Here is an 11082-nt window from a genome sequence, read left to right on the forward strand (position 1 = left end):
GCAAGGCGCAAAAAAAGAAGCATGCGATTTTCGATAGAGACTGTAGAGAGGATAAGAACCCTCACATCTTTTTAGAGGTAAAGCTTTGACAGAGCTCCTAAGAAGGAGGCTAGCGGTTTATGTGGAGTTTTGCAGCGAATTTTGCAGCGTACATATCTTGCTGATTAAAGTTTTACTGTGATATTTTCATGTTGTTCTAGAGATAAATATTCACTCTTCTTTCGAAGCTAAACACACCGACTGGAAACAGCAACAAAGATAAAGGCTAAGTGAGGATAGCCGTGATTGTCTTTAACTAGCAAAAAGAACCTTTTGTGTTGCAGCAATCTGGCTGTGACTGTCCCAGCCCTTGAATTGTCGAGCTGTAGTATCTTGGGAATAAACTTGGATCATTCAATGCCAAATGATCATGAGTTCGCGCTCTACTATCCTCAATTTGTTTAAAGGGTATTTGTGATATACAGTGTAACTTTGCTAAATATTTCCCTGCTTTTTATTTCAATAAAACAAGTTCTCTTTCCATGACCGCCATTTCAAGTTCACAAATGGTAGCAAAAAGCTGTTTCACGAGAAAATCTGAAAAAATAAAAATTTTAGCGCATGGCTGCAAACTTTTTGTGAATAAAGGACATTGCACTTTTTTATACGATAACTTGAACAGGAGTTTCGTTTATTTCTAGAAAATATGAGCCATCTGAACTTGTAGAAAACCACGGGTATTTCAGTTTTCCCGAAAATTTGTATGTTGTGGCACTAGTGATGCCAAATATTTTACAAACATGTGAAGGTGGTAAAAAAATCGATAAAATGTTTGGCATCGTAAGAATTGCGCACCATTTAAAAATATCAAGCTTAAACGTAAGAAAAATCACTTTTTGTGGCATATTCACACGCCACTTGCATAGATAGGTACTCGACGTAAAAATATGAAACGTAGTTCTCTCCACAGCAAAATTTAATAACCTTCATTTCAGGCAGCTTAACCAGAACACTTTTTGTTTCAAGCAAATTCACAACCCACACCCTACTCCGCCAATAATTAGCTCTCTCCTCTTCTCGCTGTTCTTTTTATTTCCACTGGCCGTAGCTCAGGTGCTTCTGGATACGATCGCAGATGCAGAGTCCAGCGAAAACCAACTTCTTCCTTTTTGTATTTTAATTGTTTTTGAAAATAACAATAAATTTACTATAACTCTTCACCACAGTGCGAGAAGTCGCCTTAGCTGAGAATACACACAAAGGCTCTTTATGCCGCTCCAGTTGGGTGCTTCTTAATGCCACCTGGTGTTCTGAGGTGGTGCATGTATGTAATGGTGTTGAAGTGTGTCGCACTGGTTAGCTACCGAATTCTGTCTGTCAGCGAACTTTTGCCCTTTCTTCCATGACATATTTTGGTGTAGGTGCGGGGTAAAGATGCCTGCATATGTCCCAAAGTCCTGCGCATACCCTGGACACCATTTCTTTGCCAGTCGACTCCCCTATGCACCGTGCTAACCGGAGAAACCAAGACCTAACTCCCGAGCACGGACTTTCGGAGTTTATCATGACACCCTCCCGTCGACCTGTCATGCAAGCTGCGGCATACTACACCTTACAGCATCCGCGACTGCCCACACCATTACAAGGCAGTCAACTCGATGACGGCAAAGGCTGGCTTGTAGAGCTTGAACGGGTCGCCTTGTTCAGCCAGTGGGACCACGCCGCCAAGCTTCGAAACGTCTTCTTCAGCCTGGAGGATGGCGTTCGTACCTAGTATAAGAACCGAGAAGGCCCCTTAACATCATGGCGCGAGCCCCGCCGACGCCTGCTGGAGACCTGCACCAGCACTTATCGTCGATAACGGGCTGAACGAGCTTTGCAGTCTCGCATCCGGATGCCGAACGGGAATGTAACAATGTGCGGGAAGGACATGAGCCTGCTTTTTCGGCGAGCTGACCCAGCCATGCCCGAAGACAAAAAGTTGCGCGATGTTAAAGATCAACTGTTCGCTGGCCGCAGGTGGCGCATGTATAGGTGACGACGTTTAAGTGTATTGCGCTGGCTAGCGGTCGAACTCTGTCTGTCTGTGAACTGTCGCTCTGTCTTCCGTCACAATATATTTGGCTCAAAAGTCGCTTTCCGTGCTCATCGATATTTTAGTACTTGAAATTATGCGGCAGCAGAGTACGACCTGTGTCCACCGCGTGCGGCTTAGAGTTATGAAGCGGTGGTGTGACGAAACTCCCGTGCTTCTTTCAGAGGTGCCGCTATCTCGAGCACCACAGTGAGGATGATTATTTTACTTTGAATAATTTCTTCTAGCAGCCCGAGGGCTACAACATTGGTATTTTTCTCTCTTGAAGTAAAAAGCTAAGGAGGGGATGGGAGGGGGTCATTATTCGAATTTTTTTTAATAGACAGGGATGCACAGCGATCAGCTGGCCCACACTGCGTCCTTCTATAAGGTCACTATTTGACTAACGAGAGATCCGACTCCACATTACTCATGACATACGCCGCGATCCCTCGCAACATTTCACACTTTGCTTGCTAACTGGCCGTAAACTGCGCATTCTGTCGCAAGGCTAGGTGCGGATGGCTGTATCATAAGGCCTAAACGTTTTATATGGAGGAACATTGACCGTAGCGGTTGTGTTCGGACTGAAACTGGCATCCGTAGTTGATAGCGCTTCCGGCAGCTGAAGGATGAGCAGCGAGGCTGCAGCGATCATTGGTCAGCTTCTCCAGTTACCACGTGGGAAGTCATGATGCTGTTCGTACCCAACGGCTTCATTTTTATTTTCTGAAGCCACGCCTTTAATATGATCGCGGAAGCCCATAGCAACATGGCATTTCAACATGGCGAAGGAACGGCTGGATGCACGGCAGTGAAGAGCGAAGACATCGTGTGGCGGGGTAGTGAGTGGGTTCAGAACTTACGAATAAATTTTCGCGCTTGAAACAAAACTTATTCTGATGAAGCCTCTTGAAATAAATGCCACTGAATGCAACGTACTTTCTTTCATAACGTTATTTGAAATTTTTAACATTGTGTTGATGGCTGAATATGCTATAAAAAGCAATGTTTCCAAAGTTTAAAGTTTTTTTCGGAGAAATACTGTGCACGGCTTGCGGTTGGCAAACACTGTCAATTTCTCTGCCTTCTGGAGAATTTAGAGAAGTAGTTGAAGACCGCTGGGCAAATAAAAAATTACTAAGAAATTAGGAATTTCTCGTTTTCTACATTTTATCTTTTATTTTTGAAGAAAATAAACTACAATGTAAACGCAAAATCTCTTTTATTCAAGTAAAAAAAATATTCAGTCATTAGTGAATAGTTTGATTTTTTAGTAATTGTTTTGTAGGCTGCGATCTTAAGATGGCCGGCGCGGCAAGAGGAATTTTTTTAAAGAAAAAACAAGGTTGAAAAATGTTAAGCGCACTAGCAGAACTTATGATTTTTTTAAACAAATGGAAGAATGATCGAGCGCAAAGCCTTGGTCATTTGGCATGGAATGGGCCACCTTCAAGTGGTTTTAAGTGGTTACACATGCATCGAAAGCACAGATGATGAATGCAGTGGGTGCCTTCCATCTCAACCGATGCATCAAAGTTGGCTGCTGTGGAGAAATTCCAACGGCAAAAACTGTCAACCACTGTGAAAAGACTTGTGAATACTTTCTTTATTAAAAAAAAACACAATTACACCGAATACGTATATGATCTGCTGGCATGATGTGTTTCGGCGCGGCGTTGCTCTCACAGGTTAAGGTTGTTGCTGGTGTGTGTGGTCTTTCATGCAAAAGTGAAATGACATGGCAGAACCTGCCAAAGCCAACCACTGCTCAACTGCACGCCAGCTACACCTTAGCAAGTAAGCCACCCGGTGTGCAGGTGAGCATTGGCGTATTGGCACAAGGCTGGTGCAATGGCAGGTGTTGCCATCGGTGGGACTTTGGTTGGATTGCGACCCAGGTTGGTCTTCCCAAGCAGCCTCTTACGATTAAATGGGCTCCCGCTTGACACGGTTGGCAGGATGCCCACCACCCTGTGGTCAGGTGAGCAGCCTGCCACAAAACCGGCTTCAGACAAACCGACAAACAAAAAAACACACATCACTCATATGCGGGGAATGGTTATGATAAGTGCGAGCGCACCAAAAGCATCCCTCTTGTCCATCCTCCGTGAAAAGCTCAACATCACAAACTAATCATCGCTTTTGGCTACCGGTCTCTTCAAGCATGAAGAAACGGCAACTCCTGTTGACTTTTGCCACAGGTTCTGGTTTCATTTTTTTTTACTACGTGATGCCGCCAAGATTCAGTAAACCTGTTTTAGTTGATGAAGTTAAAGCGCCATTTCATAAAATATACAGCGAAACCAAGCCAACATCATGTATGTAGTGCAGTGAGGGAGAACGCCCACCAGTGCAAACCAGCAGTTTGAAGCTGTCATTAAAGGTGATATCGCCATGTTCTTCTGCCATTAGAAGACTTTCGCTGCTGTCTCGTGCAGTGAGGACAAAGCAGTACCATCCAACGTCTGCGGAGAGCCTTCAAGAAGCCAGTTTTTCAGGCTAGTTTTTCAAAATGCAACAGACAAAGCAATCGGTCAGTGATATAAGAAGGAATCTTGCACAGGGTCTGAACAGTCTTTAATGGTAGAAGTAATATTTTGGGGAACAAATGGTAGAGAAAATGGTCTGGATTTTTCTTCAGGATGCACTTGCTACCTAACCGTGCACACACGTCAAAGGCAGCGGCCGCTTGATGCCTTCCCGAGAACTTATTAATAAAAGCATTTAAAATTTATATATAGTCTCTAGAAACGGCCTTAACTACGTGCCCTAGTGTGATACAAAAACGACGTTTTTTTTTATGAATCAGCATCTCCATTCTGTTTCACCGGCGGCTACAAACAGAGCAAGGTCTCAGCTTTTCTGTGGCCAAGGCCGCGTTTGTGATAAAAATCTGCAAAAGTTTCCAAAATTGAGTTTCAGAACACAATTCATGACTACAGCGCAACGAACGGTATATAGAAGAAGGACACAGGCAGGAACACAACACCTGTGTCCTTCTATGTTATGGAATATGGAAACCGACTCGCCCAAGAACTGACCTTGTCGAACTTCAGAACATGACCATTAAGTCTCGCGCCAGAGATTTGTAAGATGCCAATGCTGTTCTAACTACCTACAATTTATGCGCAGAGAGTCTGATGTAGCTGCCCTTGTGCACTTGTTTGTAGACAAGCATGTTTCACGTTTTTTTTTCTTTTTACGAAGACCAACCACCGCTTTCTACTAGCTGGGCTTAGTTAACATATGCGTTAACTGTTTACCTTGAAAATAGATGGCCGCGAATTAGTTTTGTGGTTTTCCTGATGAGGTTCCTGATACAAAAAATTTCCTCACGGTTAGCCTTTCCTTAGAATTCTTGTTCAGTCTCTCAAGAAATCAAATGAGCAAGGTTTTGATCGGGTGTACTTCCTGATCCCTATCTACTGGCAGCCTTGGCTTAGATGTATGGAAGCAGGCCTACTAAGCAAATTCAGCGGATGCACATTGCGTCTACCGCAAAAACCCTAAAAAAAATCCACACGTCGATATCACCTACCAAAGTTTGGCTTCGCTCCAAAAGAACTTTTGTAACATGGTCAGTGAACTGTCACCACTCTGAGCCACCGGAGACCATTAATTGGCCATTGCTTTGTGCTGGAGCGCGACAACCTGTTCTTCTCAGAGAACTGATCGCACTCTTGAAACGGTAATTTAGATCTCACCCCATACTATCACATTTCTGCCTGTTGTGAAATACTCTAGCATTCTGTGGAATAGTAGGGTACCAATTTGGCCTAAGTGGTTACGTTTATTTGAAAGGAAATATACAGCGCGAACATAGACGACGGACAAAGAGGAGCGGCAAAACGCAAGCGCAGTCTTGCAGCTAAAGCATTAATCAGAACTAAAAACATTTAACAAACATTTATATGTTTTTCTTCCGAATAAATTTCAGTTGCAAGACACCGTTTGTGGTGCGCACATTTTGTTCCTCCGTCGTCTCTGCTCGCGCTGTATATTCCTTTTTTTTCGCGTAATCTTTTCAATTTCATGGAAGTATAAAGCCTCTGAAAAACCATTCTGATGGATCGCCATGCTGAACCGTCGCGTTCATTGAAGTCTGTTTGATGGATAGTGCGCCTTGATGGAGAGGTGTGCGCTGCGCTGGATTGACCTCCTGACTGGTTGGCGATTTTTGGCGCGTGCGTATGTCTCCAGAAAAGTGGATGATCTGGCGCAATGAGGTGTGGTGACCTATGAATCCATGCGGGATCGAGGAATGTGACCAAGGTGTCGAAGGCATTAAGTGAATGAGCGATATTGTGTATTGTGCAATAAAGACAATAAAAAAACTCGAACCACGGCCATCCGGTCTATCACTGGTCCAGGCGGATAAAGTTGACGTAGGTAAAGGCTCAACTTTACTTTTTTACCTTTTTAGCATTAAATATAGTTGATGGTTCTATCAGTGACCGCTTTGATTATTTTCCATAAGTGAGAGTAAGTCTTCGGATTTTGTTTCGTTGCAGCTCGGGTGCAGGAATGTAATCCGCGTACCGCGAGGTTTCTACCCTTAAATTTGAATTCGGGGGGACCTAATGCTTTATTTACCAGAATACTGGACGGTCACCAGGGCTAAAAGTTGCTGCCTAAAACTTAAATTTTGCTCGGTTCAGCAAAGTGGAAATAGCGTGGCTATATAAACCAATGATTTGTATTTGATATTGAAGTTCTTTACTGATATAATTCTTTTTATACTTTTACTTGAGATCCGCAAGCATAGGAAAACTGGCTCAGATTTTATGACCGTTGTTTGATCAATGCGCACAGTTCATGACGGCGAACTGTTCGTGCAATAAATTTCTATTCTTGCTATATAGAAGGCTTATTCACGATGTTGTAGAAAAGTTGGACTGATGAATCTCACGAAAGGGCGCAATTCTTTCATCGTAATGCACTTGGAACTTTTTGTTGCACAAAACCAGCGAGTCGGTGTTTAATTCACCACGATACGTTTGTTGCAAGAAAACCAGTGAACAACCGAGATGAACCGAGAAAAATCCCCGTACTCTCTCTTTACATGGCACCAGCGAAAGGTGACCTTAGTAGACTGCGCGAAGGACGGCCTACAGACCCTGTGCGCCTGCTCCTCTTGGCTTCTACGTGCGGCTCGCCTGAAGAGCCTCTTTTCTGGCCAAGAGCACAATTGATTCGGCACGATTCGAATCGTGCTGATTCATAAAAATTCAGTCAGTCAGAAAATGTTGGGGTACATTGGAGTGAAAATGTGTTTGTTTTCAATATAAGGATCATAGCGCAGTAACTAAAGTAGCCAAACTAAAGTAGCCTCTGAGGAAAGAACAAAAAGTATAAAGTTTTCTACAAATAAACAGTATAATGGCATTGACGCGAATTTTCGAGCACTCTTGCTTTAATTACCTCCCGTCTGTCAAGAATATCAGATGTATTTAGAGATTTTTGGAGACCATCCAAGCGTCATCCTGATATGTTACTTTCTAAGGAATCGACAAATGCTGTATATTTAAACAAACCGCTGCTACTCCTGTTCTGCAGCAGGAACTGAAGCACAATAGGCAAAGTGCAATTTTTGCACTTTTCTGCACAACAAGGTTGCGACAAGTTTTGCCCTGAACAAAGATCCAAATCCAGTGGTAGCACTACGTAATTGCGTTTAAAAATCAGCCTCTGCTCAATACGGCCTACAGGAAACGAAGCCTCAGCTTCAAAGTTCGTCTCCTAATATTAATTATTCGGCGTTCAATAACCAGAAGGTATGAAGCGAGATCAAAATAGCCATTGTAAAATTAGAGATGATCGCCGGAGGCCTCCTCCCGCAACATCATCGCCTCCGTAGAAACGCCCATCTTGAACGCTCAATAGCATGCGCCACGTGCTGGTTGAAACAAGAGAGTTACGCTGCCTTCCCGAATTGCTGGTAACAACAGACTGCTTGTAATCACGAAAGAGCGCTTTCATACGCACCCACTGAAGAACATCCTGCCCTTTTTTCGATACTCTGGTATTCAATCGACGAATCCACCGGTTAATACTTCCATCTTACTCCTTGTCACTTCCGCAAACATTTTTCCAGAAAACTGTTTATAAACTGCAATGAACAAAACTTCGCCACGAAGAGGCAATTGCAAACTTTAAAAAAATGTGATCTCGAGACAGGTTATGAATAATGAATCTATCGCAGGAAGATATTTATTGGTATTGTTTCTGATAATGCTGAGAAATCCTGAAAGAATGCAACTTTTTTGACAGCAATTCAAATTTTGCTGTCAATATTTCTTCCTCCAAGATCCGCGACAATGCCTGAAAGCCATTGTAAATGAGGCTAACCGCACGAGAAAAGGCAACTAGAAAGAAAATATTGAAGACGAATAACTAATGGAGAAAATAAAAGGCGATCAGCAAGAACAACCTCATTGGTGACAGCAGCGAACTACGAAACATACGAGCAAAAACGAGGAAAAAGCAAAACTTGAGCTACCGCACCGAGAAAAAAAAGAACATTTTTAACAATGAGTTAAAAAGCGAAAAAATTAACTCATAAAAAATGCAGCCTACCCCCTCAATACCTGTGGAGCACTCAATCGAGAAGCTGATGTGCATACGTGGAGGATTTAAGTATTGAGATCCTCCTTTCTATGAACTGCGTCCTCGTCAAGGTTATGGCGGTGTACTCCATAACATTTAGGAGCGCGTACGGCCTGTCAGCATATGGTTGCAGCAACGGCAGTGCTGCCGAATAACAAGATCATTGAGATATTGAGATTCCTGCTATTTTCTTATTTCAGTTCGTTTCCTGGGGCAGCGTGCATGCGCAAACCACGGTGCAGCACCATTTTGTAAAAAAGGGCCTGCAAACTGATCTCAGTTAGCAGTCGGCTCAACAGCAGCTCAAAGACACCATGGTAAGCAACCGAACCATTGTATTGCTTATAAAGAAATATTTGAACTCAATTCGGTTAGAAGTTGATGGAAGAATCATGGAACCGACAGAGAAAGAGCCCCCCTCTATTATCTAAACTTACGTCCTGCATGCCTCCTGCAGAAGCGCGTATTATTCTTAATTAAGACCAAGCTCTAGCTAAACTATGAAGCCTCTGCGGTGTTCCCGGTAACCGGTAGATAGAAGGTAAGTAAGGCCATGTGAAGACATCTTCAAGGCGTCCCCACCGTAGGCACGTTATTATAGAATATACGCTTCTGATGTACTCAGGCCGTCGGCTACGCAGTTCGCAGCAGGTCACGCGGATAATACTGTAACGTTTTGTACGTAACACGAGTAGAAACTTACTACCACAAAGAGTCCCCATGTTTCGAGTTTGAAGAAACTCCTTGCAAACAGTAAAAGCACGAACAATTTTTCTTGCAGATTCGTGCTTGCGTTCTCTTCGCTCTTGCCACCAGCGCCATCGCTGGCTACACCGGCTATGGCCTTGGCTACGGAGGCCTCGGCTACGGCGTTGGCTACGGTGGTTATGGCTACGGTCTTTGCTACACTGGCTTCGCCCCATCTGTGGCCACCGTTGCCCACACCCCAGCTGTATATCCCTAGTTATCAGGCCGCGTTCAGAAAACTGGAAGCAAGGAGGTTATTAGAAAGGCTGCTTCCACTTGACAAAGTTGTAAACTAACGTGTCAGTTTCGTTCTACGAGGCGTTTAGATCTGTTCCTACACCGTTAAGCTACTCGTCAGCTAAGATGCATGTTTTCGTTTGGCTAGTGTCTTCTTACAGATACAACAGCCCAAAATCACTTCTGCACATAAGGTTTGGAATTAAGCGGACCTCATTGCCGCGCACTACAAATGTCGACGTCTGTGATGCTTAATAGTGGCTTTATCATTTCCCTTTGTTTTCAGAGACCTTCCAGGTGCAACTTATTCGGATAACAAGAACATAATTCATGGCTGCCTATTCCTTTCTAGCGTGAGCCTTGTGCCTGACGCAGGAGAAATAAAATCAGTTTCTTCAAATTTACATTCATGTCTCAAAGTTTTGTTTCTTGTTTTCTACCTGCATTCTTATAATTATCTTACGAGAAAGCTTTTTTAGTTTTCTCAGTTTTTCATCCTTTGTTGCAGGTGACGTCTTTTAAACTCGAATTGTTCGATTTCTTGTGTCTCAAAAGTAGAGACAACAACTATACCGGTGGCAGCGTGATTATTCGCTCCCTTATTATCGGAGATAGTGCTGTGTTCGCCACTAAATTAATTTGTTCCTCCTAGCGATGTACAAAAGGAGGCCAGTCAATGAGTAACTTCAAGCTGTTTATGGCCTTGCTGAGTTCATTTAATGTTTTCGTACATGAGGCCGCGTGTCTACAAGCCATGAAGAAATTTATAAGAGAATAAGCTCGCCGCAGTTAACAACAGTAAGAAAAGTGTAAATTGAAACGGTGCCAAAATTCTTATTCGGTGGTTATAACTCTACTCCATTGTTTTGATTTTTGCTCGAGCAGTCAATGAAGTATGCCTTAAGCCGGGGCGGTCATGGGGGAGACATTTTTAAACCGCATAAACCATGCGTGTACATGGCGCATTCAGGGATTCAAAAATAAAATTTTGAGCATATAGCCATTGTAGAAAGATATATATTTATTTTTAATTTTGAATAAGCAACATGTTTGAAACAACTACTTAACGTATGAGCAATGAATCTTGGCAAAAACCCGCGTATCTTGGCAACTGAAATAAAATAATCCCTCTTACCTTTATATCAGGCTCAAATCCTATATACTTGTTATGCAACCTTTGCACAGCCTGTCAACACAAAAGCGCTCGCTATTAAAAAATATTTTACCGAACACAATATTGTGGGTTCAGTGCATGCATCAAAGATTCAGTGCCATAACAAAAAATCGCCGATGAAAATGTATATTTTGATTTTGGAATAAATTTCTTAAATAGACACTTAATGCAAGTCCTTCCATTTATCGTTCAGGGTAGAAATCTATTCTCTGCTTTCCTTGTATAAGTTGACGTTGCTTCGGCACGAAAAAAAAAACAATAA

General features: G+C 42.9%; 1 protein-coding gene across 1 annotated transcript in view; it reads left to right on the forward strand.

Annotated features, from left to right (window-relative positions):
- Positions 1-9626, forward strand: part of LOC144119755 (uncharacterized) — a 52231-nt gene extending 42605 nt beyond the window's left edge. The window contains exons 9-11 of the mRNA XM_077652298.1: positions 1470-1741; positions 3745-3873; positions 9444-9626. Coding sequence (XP_077508424.1) covers positions 1470-1741; positions 3745-3873; positions 9444-9626 — 584 coding nt within the window. The remainder of the gene's footprint in view (positions 1-1469; positions 1742-3744; positions 3874-9443) is intronic.
- Positions 9627-11082: the final 1456 nt, after the last annotated feature.

The sequence above is a fragment of the Amblyomma americanum genome, chromosome 2 (assembly GCF_052857255.1).
Source record: "Amblyomma americanum isolate KBUSLIRL-KWMA chromosome 2, ASM5285725v1, whole genome shotgun sequence".
Lineage (NCBI taxonomy): Eukaryota > Metazoa > Arthropoda > Arachnida > Ixodida > Ixodidae > Amblyomma > Amblyomma americanum.